At 45.4% G+C, this 18,938-nt stretch overlaps 1 protein-coding gene across 1 annotated transcript in view; it reads right to left on the minus strand.

Moving 5' to 3' along the window:
* LOC129829554 (laminin subunit alpha-5-like) overlaps positions 1 to 18,725 on the minus strand; it is a 279,352-nt gene extending 260,627 nt beyond the window's left edge. The window contains exons 1-4 of the mRNA XM_055891310.1: positions 18,581 to 18,725; positions 5,928 to 6,046; positions 4,298 to 4,468; positions 1,609 to 1,706 (exon numbers count right to left, since the gene is read on the minus strand). Coding sequence (XP_055747285.1) covers positions 1,609 to 1,706; positions 4,298 to 4,468; positions 5,928 to 6,046; positions 18,581 to 18,725 — 533 coding nt within the window. The remainder of the gene's footprint in view (positions 1 to 1,608; positions 1,707 to 4,297; positions 4,469 to 5,927; positions 6,047 to 18,580) is intronic.
* Positions 18,726 to 18,938: the final 213 nt, after the last annotated feature.

Here is an 18,938-nt window from a genome sequence, read left to right on the forward strand (position 1 = left end):
GCTGGCTGACAAACCCTTTAGCAGCCATCAATGTTCACATCACCAAAATGACGTAGGCCTATAGTTTATCACAGTACGTATTCTATAGTTAATCACATGACGTATTCTATAGTTAATCACATGACGTATTCTATAGTTAATCACAGAACGTATTCTATAGTTAATCACATGACGTATTCTATAGTTAATCACATGACGTATTCTATAGTTTATCACAGTACGTAGTCCTATAGTTAATCACAGTACGTATTCTATAGTTTATCACAGTATGTAGGCCTATAGTTAATCACATGACGTATTCTATAGTTAATCACAGTACGTAGTCCTATAGCTAATCACATGACGTATTCTATAGTTTATCACAATACGTAGGCCTATAGTTTATCACAGTACATATCCTATAGTTAATCACAGTACATATCCTATAGTTTATCACAGTACATATCCTATAGTTTATCACAGTACGTAGGCCTATTGCTGACCATCATCAGTTGATCCAGTAAACAATTCCTGAATGACAGTCGAGTGATTAAAAGATGCCATTTCCTGCTTTATTTACAGCAGGTTCTAGTAAGAAAGCATCAAGGTAATGAGTTAGTGTTTTCATATGTTTCTGTGCTCCGGATTGGGCACCTAGTCCACTGCGCGCAAATGTGTAGGCTATTGCGCAACAGCCGACGGTAATGTGTGAATATCCTAATGATAATGATGTCTAGAGTCCGGTAACAGATTGACTGTAGTCCCCTTAATCATAGACTACATTGTCTCTAGATTCACAATGTTTTCATTTCTACAGTCACATGACAAACTTTAAAAAAAATTGTAAAAGTCCAAATGTCAGATTTTTACCAGATTCATGTTTTTTCCCTGTGAACTGTTTTATTTTAATTATTTATTTTTAAAAAATCAGTATGATATAGCCTATAGAATATTTATCCCGTATTATTTTTTTTATTTTAGACCAAATAAAGAACAACTATGCATGCTTTCATTAAAAGCATTAAAAAGACCCAACATTTTTCACATTCTTTAATAAAAACATCTCTAACAGAAACAGGCTACAGCTCGCTTCACAGTTTCCCCTCCAAATAGGCCTACAAGGAAACTCAATGTATCGTGATGATGTTGAGAGCGCAGGGGTCTGTATACAGCAGAAATACACGTAAGTGAGAGGTAAAGAGAGGAGTCAGGTTCATTTGTATGGGAGAGGGGAGTCAGGTTCATTTGTATGGGAGAGGGGAGTCAGGTTCATTTGTATGGGAGAGGGGAGTCAGGTTCATTTGTATGGGAGAGGGGAGTCAGGTTCATTTGTATGGGAGAGGGGAGTCAGGTTCATTTGTATGGGAGAGGGGAGTCAGGTTCATTTGTATGGGAGAGGGGAGTCAGGTTAATTTAAGACAAAATGTCTTGAATTATTTATCAGAATTTATTAAGGTATAGTAATCTCTACAGAATCTATTGAGGAGTAGTAATCTCTACAGAATCCATTGACGTGTAGTAATCTCTACAGAATCCATTGACGTGTAGTAATCTCTACAGAATCCATTGACGTGTAGTAATCTCTATTCTAGAAACTATCATCTATTAGTGTCAGACTGTCCTTCTTACTTGTAGGGGTCGTTGGGGTCGTGTGGGTCGCAGGCCTCCGCGTGTCCGTTACATACACAGCGTCCTCCGATACTGATGTCCTTGATACTGTAGTAGTACTGCAGAGAGACAGGCAGAGCACGAAGACATTAGATCAAATTGACAAGTGATTGCACAATATATCTGCATATTTTAATGTAAAGCACTTTTCTACCACCTGCCCCCTTACCCTCTGACCCCTTTTCTACCTCCTGCCCTATACCCTCTCACCCCTTCCCCACCTCCTACCCCCTACCCTCTCACCCCTTCCCCACCTCCTGCCCCCTACCCTCTCACCCCTTCCCCACCTCCTACCCCCCTACCCTCTCACCCCTTCTCTACCTCCTGCCCTGTACCCTCTGACCCCATCCCCACCTCCTACCCCCCTACCCTCTCACCCCTTCCCCACCTCCTACCCCCTACCCTCTGACCCCTTCCCCACCTCCTACCCCCTACCCTCTGACCCCTTCCCCACCTCCTACCCCCTACCCTCTGACCCCTTCCCCACCCCCTACCCCCTACCCTCTCACCCCTTCCCCACCTCCTACCCCCCTACCCTCTGACCCCTTCCCCACCTCCTACCCCCTACCCTCTGACCCCTTTTCTACCTCCTGCCCTGTACCCTCTGACCCCATCCCCACCTCCTACCCCCCTACCCTCTCACCCCTTCCCCACCTCCTACCCCCTACCCTCTGACCCCTTCTCTACCTCCTGCCCCCCTACCCTCTCACCCCTTCTCTACCTCCTACCCCCCTACCCTCTCACCCCTTCTCCTACCCCCTACCCTCTCACCCCTTCTCTACCTCCTGCCCCCCTACCCTCTGACCCTTTCTCTACCTCCTGCCCTGTACCCTCTGACCCCTTCCCCACCTCCTGCCCCCCTACCCTCTCACCCCTTCTCTACCTCCTGCCCCCCTACCCTCTGACCCTTTCCCCACCTCCTACCCCCGACCCTCTCACCCCTTCTCTACCTCCTGCCCTGTACCCTCTGACCCCATCCCCACCTCCTACCCCCCTACCCTCTCACCCCTTCCCCACCTCCTACCCCCTACCCTCTGACCCCTTTTCTACCTCCTGCCCTGTACCCTCTGACCCCTTCCCCACCTCCTACCCCCTACCCTCTGACCCCTTCCCCACCCCCTACCCCCTACCCTCTCACCCCTTCCCCACCTCCTACCCCCCTACCCTCTGACCCCTTCCCCACCTCCTACCCCCTACCCTCTGACCCCTTTTCTACCTCCTGCCCTGTACCCTCTCACCCCTTCTCTACCTCCTACCCCCTACCCTCTCACCCCTTCCCCTTCTCCTGCCCCCCTACCCTCTCACCCCTTCTCTACCTCCTACCCCCCTACCCTCTCACCCCTTCTCCTGCCCCCCTACCCTCTCACCCCTTCTCTACCTCCTACCCCCCTACCCTCTCACCCCTTCTCTACCTCCTGCCCCCCTACCCTCTGACCCTTTCCCCACCTCCTACCCCCGACCCTCTCACCCCTTCTCTACCTCCTTCCCCCTACCCTCTCACCCCCTACCCTCTCACCCCTTCTCTACCTCCTTCCTCCTACCCTCTCGCCCCCTACCCTCTCACCCCTTCTCTACCTCTTTCCCCCTACCCTCTCGCCCCCTACCCTCTCTACCCAGTAGTACCCACCCTGTGTGTGATGGTCGGGTCACGGAGGGCCTTGCCCATCAGGTGCCCCAGGAGGGTGTTGGTCCTGTACCCACTACCAACTACCCAGTACCCTAACCACAAACCTAACCCAGTACCCTAACCACAAACCTAACCCAGTACCCTAACCACAAACCTAACCCAGTACCCTAACCACAAACCTAACCCAGTACCCTAACCACAAACCTAACCCAGTACACTAACCACAAACCTAACCCAGTACCCTAACCACAAACCTAACCCAGTACCCACTACCCAGTATCCTAACTTAGTACCCTAACTCAGTACCCTAACCCAGTATCCTAACTCAGTACCCACTACTCAGTACCCACTACTCAGTACCCTAACCCAGTATCCTAACCCAGTACCCTAACCCAGTGTCCTAACCCAGTATCCTAACTCAGTATCCTAATTCAGTATCCTAACTCAGTACCCTAACCCAGTACCCACTACCATGTATCCTAACCCAGTATCCTAACCCAGTACCCTAACCCACTACCCACTACCCACTACCATATATCCTAACCCAGTATCCACTACCCAGTACCCTAACCCAGTACCCTAACTCACTACCCATTACCATGTATCCTAACCCAGTACCCACTACCATGTATCCTAACCCAGTACACACTACCCAGTACCCTAACCCAGTACCCACTACCATGTATCCTAACCCAGTATCCACTACCCAGTATCCTAACCCACTACCCTAACTCACTACCCACTACCATGTATTCCTAACCCAGTATCCTAACCCACTACCCACTACCATGTATTCCTAACCCAGTATTCTAATCCACTACCATGTGTCCTAACCCAGTACCCTAACCCACTACCATGTGTCCTAACCCACTACCCTAACCCACTACCCACTACCATGCATCCTAACCCAGTATTCTAATCCACTACCATGTGTCCTAACCGAGTACCCTAACCCAGTACCCTAACCCAGTATCCTAATCCCCTACACAGTACCCTAACCCAGTACCCTAACCCAGTACCCACCCTGCGTGTGACGGTGGGGTCGCGGAGGGCCTTGCCCATAAGGTGTCCCAGGAGTGTGTTGGTTCTGAGGAAACGGAGGCGGATGTTGGTGGCCTTGGTGAAATCCCTCAGGACTGGGGAGTAAGAGAAGTTCAAAGCCCCGGGACGCCCGTTGACTAGAGACACCACCACCTGGGAGAGAGGGACGATGTCACACACAGTAGGTATACAGTCGTGGCCAAAAGTTTTGAAAATTACACAAATATTAATTTTCACAAAGTCTGCTGCCTCAGTGTCTTTAGATATTTTTGTCAGATGTTACTATGGAATACTGAAGTATAATTACAAGCATTTCATAAGTGTCAAAGGCTTTTTTTGACAATTACATGAAGTTAATGCAAAGAGTCAATATTTGCAGTGTTGACCCTTCTTTTTCAAGACCTCTGCAATCCGCCCTGGCATGCTGTCAATTAACTTCTGGGCCACATCCTGACTGATGGCAGCCCATTCTTGCATAATCAACGCTTGGAGTTTGTCAGAATTTGTGGGGTTTTGTTTGTCCACCCGCCTCTTGAGGATTGACCACAAGTTCTCAATGGGATTAAGGTCTGGGGTGTTTCCTGGCCATGGACCCAAAATATCGATGTTTTGTTCCCCGAGCCACTTAGTCATCACTTTTGCCTTATAGCAAGGTGCTCCATCATGCTAGAAAAGGCATTGTTTGTCACCAAACTGTTCCTGGATGGTTGGGAGAAGTTGCTCTCGGAGGTTATGTTGGTACTATTCTTTATCCATGGCTGTTGTTCTTAGGCAAAATTGTGAGTGAGTCCACTCCCTTGGCTGAGAAACAACCCCACACATGAATGGTCTCAGGATGCTTTACAGTTGGCATGACACAGGACTGATGGTAGCGCTCACCTTGTCTTCTCCAGACAAGCTTTTTTCCGGATGCCCCAAACAATCGGAAAGGGGATTCATCAGAGAAAATGACTTTACCCCAGTCCTCAGCAGTCCAATCCCTGTACCTTTTGCAGAATATCAGTCTCCCTGATGTTTTTGCTGGAGAGAAGTGGCTTCTTTGCTGCCCTTCTTGACACCAGGCCATCCTCCAAAAGTCTTCGCCTCACTGTGCGTGCAGATGCACTCACACCTGCCTGCTGCCATTCCTGAGCAAGCTCTGTACTGGTGGTACCCCGATCCCGCAGCTGAATCAACTTTAGGAGACGGTCCTGGCGCTTGCTGGACTTTCTTGGGTGCCCTGAAGCCTTCTTCACAACAATTGAACCGCTCTCCTTGAAGTTCTTGATGATCCGATAAATGGTTGATTTAGGTGCAATCTTACTGGCAGCAATATCCTTGCCTGTGAAGCCCTTTTTGTGCAAAGCAATGATAACGGCACGTGTTTCCTTGCAGGTAACCATGGTTGAAAGACGAAGAACAATGATTCCAAGCACCACCCTCCTTTTGAAGCTTCCAGTCTGTTATTCGAACTCAATCAGCATGACAGAGGGACACGCACACACACACACACACACACACACACACACACACACACACACACACACACACACACACACACACACACACACTGTAACACACACACACGCAGTCACACTCAAACACAACGACACACATACACACACCACTGTACCTCTCCATTCTCCAGGGGTACGATGCGGGAGTATTCAGTGGTACAGATGACGTCGTTGTCAGAGTTGATCCGTTCGGTGGTTCGAAGTCCGAAGCGCTCAATGCAGTCTCTCTTAGAAGCTGTTAAAACACACACACACACACACATATAAATACACATAAATACACATAAATACACAAACACACACAAATACACAAACACACATAAATACACATAAATACACATACACATATAAATACACATAAATACACATAAATACACAAACACACATAAATACACAAACACATATAAATACACAAACACATATAAATACACATACACACATAAATACATATAAATACACAAACACACATAAATACACAAATACACAAGCACACATAAACACACATACACACATAAATACACAATCACACATAAATACACAAACAAATAAACATATAAATACACAGCCACATATAAATACACAAACAAATACACATATAAAGCAACACAATAATAACCTGTTGGAGAAGAATGATAAGAATCTGTGTTGGATATGAGCTGAGATGTGTGTTGGTTTAGTAACAGTGTTGGGGAAGCTACTCTGAAAATGTAGTTGACCAAGCTACCAAATACTTCAAACTGGAAGAAGATAAACTACACTAAAGCTTCCCTTAAGAAAAAGCTACACTGAACAAAAATATAAAGCGCAACATTTAAAGTGCTGAGCTGAAATAAAAAGATCTATCAAATTTTCCATATGCACAAAAAAAATCGTATTTCTCTCAAATTTTGTGCCCAAATTTGTTTACATCCCTGTTAGTGAACATTTCTACTTTGCCAAGAATATCTATCCACCTGACTCAACAGCATGATCATTACACAGTTGCACCTTGTGCTGGGGGACAATAAGAGGCCACTCTAAAATGTGCTGTTTTGTCACACAACACAATACCACAGAGGTCTCAAGTTGAGGGAGCGTGCAATTGGCATGCTGACTACAGGAATGTCCACCAGAGCTGTTGGTAGAGAATGTAATGTTCATTTCTCTACCAACCGGCCTCACAACCACAGACCACGTGAATGGCATTGTGTGGGCAAGCAGTTTCCCATGGTGGCGGTGGGGTTATGGTATGGGCAGACGTAAGCTACGGACAATGAACACAATTACATTTTATCGATGGCAATTTGATTGCACAGAGATACCGTGAAGAGATCCTGAGTCGTGCCATTCATCCGCCACCATCACCTCATGTTTCAACATGATAATGCACTGCCCCATGTCACAAGGATCTGGACACATTTCCTGGAAGCTGAAAATGTCCCAGTTCTTCCATGGCCTGCATTCTCACCAGACATGTCACCCATTGAGCATGTTTGGGATGCTCTGGATCGATTTGTATGACAGTGTTCCAGTTCCAGCCAATATCTAGCCACTTTGCACAGCCATTGAAGAGGAGTGGGACAACATTCCACAGGCCACAATCAACAGCCTGATCAACTCTATGTGAAGGAGATGTGTCGCGTTGCATGAGGCAAATGGTGGTCACACCAGATACTGACTGGTTTTCTGATCCATGCTGCTACTTTTTGTTTTCAGTTGTCTGTGATCAACAGATGCACATCTGTATTCCCAGTCATGTGAAATCCATAGATTAGGGCCTAATGAATTTATTTCAATTGACAGATTTCCTTCTATGAACTGTAACTCAGTAAAAACTATGAAATTGTCACATTTTGTGCTTAGATTTTTGTTAGGAATAGTTTACTTAACTAAAATGACTTTGAAAATGTAGTTCACTACACCTAAACTACTTCCTGATAAATTATCATATCTAAATCTGAGATTGCAAGAACAGTTCACTCCGGAGTCAAATGTTAACAGAATGTGTAATTTAGCCTATTACACATAAAAACAGTTTGAAGTGAGAATCAGGCAGGTCTGGAGCCCAATCTAGAAGAAAAAAGAAACGCACACCTATGTAGGCGAGGTGCTGGCTAGCGGAGTAGAAAACTAGAAAATAAAGGAGAGCCGCACACTCTAGGAGCTCAGATGCAAAAATATTTGTACCCTGATGAAGACAGCTTGCCTGTCGAAACGTTGGTAATTAAATATTTTTGCATCTGAGCTCCTAGAGTGTGCGGCTCTCCTTTATTTTCTAGGTCTGGAGCCCAAACAGAAAGGATATTCAGGCAGGTCTGAGGCCCAAACAGAAAGGATATTCAGGCAGGTCTGGAGCCCAAACAGAAAGGACATTCAGGCAGGTCTGAGGCCCAAACAGAAAGGACATTCAGGCAGGTCTGAGGCCCAAACAGAAAGGACATTCAGGCAGGTCTGGAGCCCAAACAGAAAGGACATTCAGGCAGGTCTGGAGCCCAAACAGAAAGGACATTCAGGCAGGTCTGGAGCCCAAACAGAAAGGACATTCAGGCAGGTCTGGAGCCCAAACAGAAAGGACATTCAGGCAGGTCTGAGGCCCAAACAGAAAGGACATTCAGGCAGGTCTGAGGCCCAAACAGAAAGGACATTCAGGCAGGTCTGAGGCCCAAACAGAAAGGATATTCAGGCAGGTCTGAGGCCCAAACAGAAAGGACATTCAGGCAGGTCTGGAGCCCAAACAGAAAGGACATTCAGGCAGGTCTGAGGCCCAAACAGAAAGGACATTCAGGCAGGTCTGAGGCCCAAACAGAAAGGACATTCAGGACTACTTTATCCATATTTGTTTTTCTTTCTTCAGAAAAAGTAGTGTGTAGTTCCAGTTAACTACACAGCAAAAGAGTAATGAACTACTGCAAATATTACCAAGTCTGGATTTAGTTAAACTACAACCGAGCTACAGCAAGATGTAATGAAATGATTTGCTGAACTACAGTGCATGTAATTCACTACTCCCCAACACTGATTAGTAAATGGTATTATAGCGTGTAAATCACTATTCCCCAACACTGACTAGTAAATGCATTACAGCGAGCATCTCCAGGTGAGACACTGACTAGTAAATGGCATTACAGCGAGCGTCTACAGGTGAGACACTGACTAGTAAATGGCATCACAGCGTACGTCTACAGGTGAGACACTGACTAATAAATGGCATTACAGCGAGCGTCTACAGGTGAGACACTGACTAGTAAATGGCATCACAGCGAGCGTCTACAGGTGAGACACTGACTAGTAAATGGCATCACAGCGTGTCTACAGGTGAGACACTGACTAGTAAATGGCATCACAGCGTACATCTACAGGTGAGACACTGACTAGTAAATGGCATCACAGCGAGCGTCTACAGGTGAGACACTGACTAGTAAATGGCATCACAGCGTGCGTCTACAGGTGAGACACTGACTAGTAAATGGCATTACAGCGAGCGTCTACAGGTGAGACACTGACTAGTAAATGGCATTACAGCGTATGTCTACAGGTGAGACACTGACTAGTAAATGGCATCACAGCGAGCTTCTACAGGTGACACACTGACTAGTAAATGGCATCACAGCGAGCGTCTCCAGGTGAGACACTGACTAGTAAATGGCATCACAGCGAGCTTCTCCAGGTGAGACACTGACTAGTAAATGGCATCACAGCGAGCTTCTACAGGTGACACACTGACTAGTAAATGGCATCACAGCGAGCGTCTCCAGGTGAGACACTGACTAGTAAATGGCATCACAGCGAGCTTCTCCAGGTGAGACACTGACTAGTAAATGGCATCACAGCGAGCTTCTCCAGGTGAGACACTGACTAGTAAATAGCATCACAGCGTGTCTACAGGTGAGACACTGACTAGTAAATGGCATCACAGCGAGCGTCTACAGGTGAGACACTGACTAGTAAATGGCATCACAGCGTACATCTACAGGTGAGACACTGACTAGTAAATGGCATCACAGCGAGAGTCTACAGGTGAGACACTGACTAGTAAATGGCATCACAGCGAGCGTCTACAGGTGAGACACTGACTAGTAAATGGCATTACAGCGTGTCTACAGGTGAGACACTGACTAGTAAATGGCATCACAGCGAGCGTCTACAGGTGAGACACTGACTAGTAAATGGCATCACAGCGTACATCTACAGGTGAGACACTGACTAGTAAATGGCATCACAGCGAGAGTCTACAGGTGAGACACTGACTAGTAAATGGCATCACAGCGAGCGTCTACAGGTGAGACACTGACTAGTAAATGGCATCACAGCGAGCGTCTACAGGTGAGACACTGACTAGTAAATGGCATCACAGCGAGCATCTACAGGTGAGACACTGACTAGTAAATGGCATCACAGCGAGCGTCTACAGGTGACACACTGACTAGTAAATGGCATCACAGCGTACATCTACAGGTGAGACACTGACTAGTAAATGGCATCACAGCGAGCGTCTACAGGTGAGACACTGACTAGTAAATGGCATCACAGCGTGTCTACAGGTGAGACACTGACTAGTAAATGGCATCACAGCGAGCGTCTACAGGTGACACACTGACTAGTAAATGGCATCACAGCGTACATCTACAGGTGAGACACTGACTAGTAAATGGCATCACAGCGTGTCTACAGGTGAGACACTGACTAGTAAATGGCATCACAGCGAGCGTCTACAGGTGACACACTGACTAGTAAATGGCATCACAGCGTGTCTACAGGTGAGACACTGACTAGTAAATGGCATCACAGCGTGTCTACAGGTGACACACTGACTAGTAAATGGCATCACAGCGTGTCTACAGGTGAGACACTGACTAGTAAATGGCATCACAGCGAGCGTCTACAGGTGACACACTGACTAGTAAATGGCATCACAGCGTACATCTACAGGTGAGACACTGACTAGTAAATGGCATCACAGCGTGCGTCTACAGGTGAGACACTGACTAGTAAATGGCATCACAGCGTGCGTCTATAGGTGAGACACTGACTAGTAAATGGCATCACAGCGAGCATCTACAGGTGAGACACTGACTAGTAAATGGCATCACAGCGTGCGTCTACAGGTGAGACACTGACTAGTAAATGGCATCACAGCGAGCATCTACAGGTGAGACACTGACTAGTAAATGGCATCACAGCGAGCATCTACAGGTGAGACACTGACTAGTAAATGGCATCACAGCGTGAGACACTGACTAGTAAATGGCATCACAGCGAGCATCTACAGGTGAGACACTGACTAGTAAATGGCATCACAGCGTGTCTACAGGTGAGACACTGACTAGTAAATGGCATCACAGCGAGCGTCTACAGGTGAGACACTGACTAGTAAATGGCATCACAGCGAGAGTCTACAGGTGACACACTGACTAGTAAATGGCATCACAGCGAGCATCTACAGGTGAGACACTGACTAGTAAATGGCATCACAGCGAGAGTCTACAGGTGACACACTGACTAGTAAATGGCATCACAGCGAGCATCTACAGGTGAGACACTGACTAGTAAATGGCATCACAGCGAGCATCTACAGGTGAGACACTGACTAGTAAATGGCATCACAGCGAGAGTCTACAGGTGACACACTGACTAGTAAATGGCATCACAGCGAGCATCTACAGGTGAGACACTGACTAGTAAATGGCATCACAGCGAGCATCTACAGGTGAGACACTGACTAGTAAATGGCATCACAGCGAGAGTCTACAGGTGACACACTGACTAGTAAATGGCATCACAGCGAGCATCTACAGGTGAGACACTGACTAGTAAATGGCATCACAGCGAGCATCTACAGGTGAGACATTGACTAGTAAATGGCATCACAGCGAGCATCTACAGGTGAGACACTGACTAATAAATGGCATCACAGCGAGCATCTACAGGTGAGACACTGACTAGTAAATGGCATCACAGCGAGCGTCTCCAGGTGAGACACTGACTAGTAAATGGCATTACAGCGAGCATCTACAGGTGAGACACTGACTAATAAATGGCATCACAGCGAGCGTCTCCAGGTGAGAGAGCAGGTGTGGGAATTCAGGCTGTTACAACCCCTGGGCTAGAGGGTCTCCTTCTGTTCTGTTATAACTGTGTATAGGGATGTCTATGCTGGGTTTTCTCTCTCTCTCTCACTTCCAGTCATACGTGTATACATTCTACGTATTGGTGGCCGTGGGAATCCAACCCACAACACTGGTTGGTGCAAGCACCATGCTCTACCTACTGAGCCATTCAGGACCACTAGCTAGCTGTTAGCCTGATCGTCATCACTAGTCCTCTTTAAGAGACCGTTGATAATACGCCCCCTCTAGAAAGCTCCTCCTTAAAGCTTAAGCATCCGGATCACGTTCTGCGAGTGTGTTAGGATCACGTTCTGCGCGTGTGTTAGGATCACGTTCTGCGCTCGTGTTAGGATCACGTTCTGCGCGTGTGTTAGGATCACGTTCTGCGCTCGTGTTAGGATCACGTTCTGCGCTCGTGTTAGGATCACGTTCTGCGCGCGTGTTAGGATCACGTTCTGCGCGCGTGTTAGGATCATGTTCTGCGCCGTGTGTTAGGATCACGTTCTGTGCGTGTGTTAGGATCACGTTCTGCGCTCGTGTTAGGATCACGTTCTGTGCGTGTGTTAGGATCACGTTCTGCGCTCGTGTTAGGATCACGTTCTGCGCGCGTGTTAGGATCACGTTCTGCGCGTGTGTTAGGATCACGTTCTGCGCACGTTCTGCGCGTGTGTTAGGATCACGTTCTGCGTGTGTGTTATTTTAAACACACATTAGTTTGTATAACTTAGCTGCTGCTCTCACTCCCGCCCCTCCCTCTCTTTACCTTCTTCTGAACCATGATAATGTAGCATATGACTCTGCCTCGTGTTTTCCCTAAAAGGAAAATAATACAGTAACGAAGCTGTATCGGATCTAGCCAGGGCCTGTACTGACGCTGAGGTGGGCTGGCAGCAATGCTCGGAATGTTCCAGTCTCCCACCTATTGATTGACAGCTGGTGCCTTCAGTCAGGTGGAAGCAGCTCTGTGAGAGCCCACCCATCCCATGTCCCCAGCCCCTGCCTTTCAAGGTTATTCCAAACCCCCGGGACCTACGAATAACCCTTAGAATCAAAAACATCTAAACACACACAACTTAACACAAAGAAAGTGGAGAAAAACAAACTCAGGGGTTTAACTAGCAAACCTCCCAGACACCTGCACTAACACACAAACCTAATCCTCTTCCTGAGCCTTGTCTTCTCAATGTTCAGGAAGCCAAACTCAGGGGTTTAACTATCAAACCTCCCAGACACCTGCACTAACACACAAACCTAATCCTCTTCCTGAGCCTTGTCTTCTCAAGGTTCAGGAAGCCAAACTCAGGGGTTTAACTATCAAACCTCCCAGACACCTGCACTAACACACAAACCTAATCCTCTTCCTGAGCCTTGTCTTCTCAAGGTTCAGGAAGCCAAACTCAGGGGTTTAACTATCAAACCTCCCAGACACCTGCACTAACACACAAACCTAATCCTCTTCCTGAGCCTTGTCTTCTCAAGGTTCAGGAAGCCAAACTCAGGGGTTTAACTATCAAACCTCCCAGACACCTGCACTAACACACAAACCTAATCCTCTTCCTGAGCCTTGTCTTCTCAAGGTTCAGGAAGCCAAACTCAGGGGTTTAACTATCAAACCTCCCAGACACCTGCACTAACACACAAACCTAATCCTCTTCCTGAGCCTTGTCTTCTCAAGGTTCAGGAAGCCAAACTCAGGGGTTTAACTATCAAACCTCCCAGACACCTGCACTAACATACAAACCTAATCCTCTTCCTGAGCCTTGTCTTCTCAATGTTCAGGAAGCCAAACTCAGGGGTTTAACTAGCAAACCTCCCAGACACCTGCACTAACACACAAACTTAATCCTCTTCCTGAGCCTTGTCTTCTCAATGTTCAGGAAGCCAAACTCAGGGGTTTAACTATCAAACCTCCCAGACACCTGCACTAACACACAAACCTAATCCTCTTCCTGAGCCTTGTCTTCTCAAGGTTCAGGAAGCCAAACTCAGGGGTTTAACTATCAAACCTCCCAGACACCTGCACTAACACACAAACCTAATCCTCTTCCTGAGCCTTGTCTTCTCAATGTTCAGGAAGCCAAACTCAGGGGTTTAACTAGCAAACCTCCCAGACACCTGCACTAACACACAAACCTAATCCTCTTCCTGAGCCTTGTCTTCTCAAGGTTCAGGAAGCCAAACTCAGGGGTTTAACTATCAAACCTCCCAGACACCTGCACTAACACACAAACCTAATCCTCTTCCTGAGCCTTGTCTTCTCAAGGTTCAGGAAGCCAAACTCAGGGGTTTAACTATCAAACCTCCCAGACACCTGCACTAACACACAAACCTAATCCTCTTCCTGAGCCTTGTCTTCTCAAGGTTCAGGAAGCCAAACTCAGGGGTTTAACTATCAAACCTCCCAGACACCTGCACTAACACACAAACCTAATCCTCTTCCTGAGCCTTGTCTTCTCAATGTTCAGGAAGCCAAACTCAGGGGTTTAACTATCAAACCTCCCAGACACCTGCACTAACATACAAACCTAATCCTCTTCCTGAGCCTTGTCTTCTCAAGGTTCAGGAAGCCAAACTCAGGGGTTTAACTATCAAACCTCCCAGACACCTGCACTAACACACAAACCTAATCCTCTTCCTGAGCCTTGTCTTCTCAAGGTTCAGGAAGCCAAACTCAGGGGTTTAACTATCAAACCTCCCAGACACCTGCACTAACACACAAACCTAATCCTCTTCCTGAGCCTTGTCTTCTCAATGTTCAGGAAGCCAAACTCAGGGGGTTAACTAGCAAACCTCCCAGACACCTGCACTAACACACAAACCTAATCCTCTTCCTGAGCCTTGTCTTCTCAATGTTCAGGAAGCCAAACTCAGGGGTTTAACTAGCAAACCTCCCAGACACCTGCACTAACACACAAACCTAATCCTCTTCCTGAGCCTTGTCTTCTCAATGTTCAGGAAGCCAAACTCAGGGGTTTAACTAGCAAACCTCCCAGACACCTGCACTAACACACAATTCTAATCCTCTTCCTGAGCCTTGTCTTCTCAATGTTCAGGAAGCCAAACTCAGGGGTTTAACTAGCAAACCTCCCAGACACCTGCACTAACACACAAACCTAATCCTCTTCCTGAGCCTTGTCTTCTCAATGTTCAGGAAGCCAAACTCAGGGGTTTAACTATCAAACCTCCCAGACACCTGCACTAACACACAAACCTAATCCTCTTCCTGAGCCTTGTCTTCTCAATGTTCAGGAAGCCAAACTCAGGGGTTTAACTATCAAACCTCCCAGACACCTGCACTAACATACAAACCTAATCCTCTTCCTGAGCCTTGTCTTCTCAATGTTCAGGAAGCCAAACTCAGGGGTTTAACTAGCAAACCTCCCAGACACCTGCACTAACACACAAACCTAATCCTCTTCCTGAGCCTTGTCTTCTCAATGTTCAGGAAGCCAAACTCAGGGGTTTAACTAGCAAACCTCCCAGACACCTGCACTAACACACAAACCTAATCCTCTTCCTGAGCCTTGTCTTCTCAAGGTTCAGGAAGCCAAACTCAGGGGTTTAACTATCAAACCTCCCAGACACCTGCACTAACACACAAACCTAATCCTCTTCCTGAGCCTTGTCTTCTCAATGTTCAGGAAGCCAAACTCAGGGGTTTAACTAGCAAACCTCCCAGACACCTGCACTAACACACAAACCTAATCCTCTTCCTGAGCCTTGTCTTCTCAAGGTTCAGGAAGCCAAACTCAGGGGTTTAACTATCAAACCTCCCAGACACCTGCACTAACACACAAACCTAATCCTCTTCCTGAGCCTTGTCTTCTCAAGGTTCAGGAAGCCAAACTCAGGGGTTTAACTATCAAACCTCCCAGACACCTGCACTAACACACAAACCTAATCCTCTTCCTGAGCCTTGTCTTCTCAAGGTTCAGGAAGCCAAACTCAGGGGTTTAACTATCAAACCTCCCAGACACCTGCACTAACACACAAACCTAATCCTCTTCCTGAGCCTTGTCTTCTCAATGTTCAGGAAGCCAAACTCAGGGGTTTAACTATCAAACCTCCCAGACACCTGCACTAACATACAAACCTAATCCTCTTCCTGAGCCTTGTCTTCTCAAGGTTCAGGAAGCCAAACTCAGGGGTTTAACTATCAAACCTCCCAGACACCTGCACTAACACACAAACCTAATCCTCTTCCTGAGCCTTGTCTTCTCAAGGTTCAGGAAGCCAAACTCAGGGGTTTAACTATCAAACCTCCCAGACACCTGCACTAACATACAAACCTAATCCTCTTCCTGAGCCTTGTCTTCTCAATGTTCAGGAAGCCAAACTCAGGGGTTTAACTAGCAAACCTCCCAGACACCTGCACTAACACACAAACCTAATCCTCTTCCTGAGCCTTGTCTTCTCAATGTTCAGGAAGCCAAACTCAGGGGTTTAACTAGCAAACCTCCCAGACACCTGCACTAACACACAAACCTAATCCTCTTCCTGAGCCTTGTCTTCTCAATGTTCAGGAAGCCAAACTCAGGGGTTTAACTAGCAAACCTCCCAGACACCTGCACTAACACACAATTCTAATCCTCTTCCTGAGCCTTGTCTTCTCAATGTTCAGGAAGCCAAACTCAGGGGTTTAACTAGCAAACCTCCCAGACACCTGCACTAACACACAAACCTAATCCTCTTCCTGAGCCTTGTCTTCTCAATGTTCAGGAAGCCAAACTCAGGGGTTTAACTATCAAACCTCCCAGACACCTGCACTAACACACAAACCTAATCCTCTTCCTGAGCCTTGTCTTCTCAATGTTCAGGAAGCCAAACTCAGGAAGCCAAACTCAGGAAGCCAAATTCAGGAAGTCAAATTCAGGAAGCCAAATTCAGGAAGCCAAATTCAGGAAGCCAAATTCAGGAATTCAAATTCAGGGAGCCAAATTCAGGAAGTCAAATGTGTTTAATAGTTCTAGTCACAGGAACATGTAGTGATGGGGGAAAATGCATACAGTTACATATCACAATATTCTTTTGGATGATATTATGTCGATACTTTGACTCCAAGTATCGATTTGTAAAAATAACAATAAAAAAAAAAGTTTTTTCTAGGTAGCGTTAGCTAACGCTAGTCGGTTGTACCTGCGCCAAAACGCCGATATTTATCATCCTATAGTTTGTTTTACATATTTTTAGATCGTGAGCCAAACATGTCATCAACTATTTTATTTCCATGATTGATCAAAACTCATTTTCTCATGTCTCTCTCTCTTGTCTCACTGCAGCAGACCTACAGTGAGCAATATGTTTGGAACGTCAAGTCATAATAAAAATTGAGAGTATTGAATGGCAATGCGTATAGAATCATGAGAATCACAATGCATATAGAATCATGAGAATCACAATGCATATAGAATCATGAGAATCACAATGCATATAGAATCATGAGAATCACAATGCATATAGAATCATGAGAATCACAATGCATATAGAATCATGAGAATCACAATGCATATAGAATCATGAGAATAACAATGCGTATAGAATCATGAGAATCACAATGCATATAGAATCATGAGAATCACAATGCATATAGAATCATGAGAATCACAATGCATATAGAATCATGAGAATCACAATGCATATAGAATCATGAGAATCACAATGCATATAGAATCATGAGAATCACAATAGATATAGAATCATGAGAATCACAATACATATAGAATCATGAGAATCGCAATACATATAGAATCATGAGAATCACAATGCAAATAGAATCATGAGAATCACAATGCATATAGAATCATGAGAATCACAATACATATGAATCATGAGAATCACAATGCATATAGAATCATGAGAATCACAATACATATAGAATCATGAGAATCTCAATACATATAGAATCATGAAAATCACAATACATAGAGAATCATGAGAATCACAATGCATATAGAATCATGAGAATCACAATGCATATAGAATCATGAGAATCACAATACATATGAATCATGGGAATCACAATGCATATAGAATCATGAGAATCACAATGCATATAGAATCATGAGAATCACAATGCATAGAGAATCATGAGAATCACAATGCATATAAAATCATGAGAATCACAATGCATATAGAATCATGAGAATCACAATGCAAATAGAATCATGAGAATCACAATGCATATAGAATCATGAGAATCACAATACATATGAATCATGAGAATCACAATGCATATAGAATCATGAGAATCACAATACATATAGAATCATGAGAATCTCAATACATATAGAATCATGAAAATCACAATACATAGAGAATCATGAGAATCACAATGCATATAGAATCATGAGAATCACAATGCATATAGAATCATGAGAATCACAATACATATGAATCATGGGAATCACAATGCATATAGAATCATGAGAATCACAATGCATATAGAATCATGAGAATCACAATGCATAGAGAATCATGAGAATCACAATGCATATAAAATCATGAGAATCACAATGCATATAGAATCATGAGAATCACAATGCATATAGAATCATGAGAATCACAATGCATATAGAATCATGAGAATCACAATACATATAGAATCATGAGAATTGCGATACACATCGACACCTAAGTATCGTGATAATATTGTATCGTGAGGTCCAATTCCCAGCCCTACTCACAAGCGAAGAACTGCCACGGCTGGTAGGTCTCTCCAAAGTCGGTGGAACGTTCTAGCACCCAGAGGTCTGGTCGAGGAGAGTTGGCAAACTTGATCAGGACATAGGCCACGTGGAAGAGCTGGAGAAAGAAGACGTTAAAATACATTCAACACTTACTTTTCAGAGAAACATGAAAAGGGGCCATTTTTTAGGGGAATTCTCAAAGATGGGAGAGACAAACGGAGACAGAAATCTGCTAGTAAAAAATACATCCACCACTCATGATTTTATCTGAAACACAGGGAATGTTTATATCAGGGTAATTCTCAGAATTGCTTTTGAAATATGAATTCTCCCCTTCTTTGCTTCTAGTATGTCA

Source organism: Salvelinus fontinalis, chromosome 31 (assembly GCF_029448725.1).
Source record: "Salvelinus fontinalis isolate EN_2023a chromosome 31, ASM2944872v1, whole genome shotgun sequence".
NCBI classification, from domain to species: Eukaryota; Metazoa; Chordata; class Actinopteri; order Salmoniformes; family Salmonidae; genus Salvelinus; species Salvelinus fontinalis.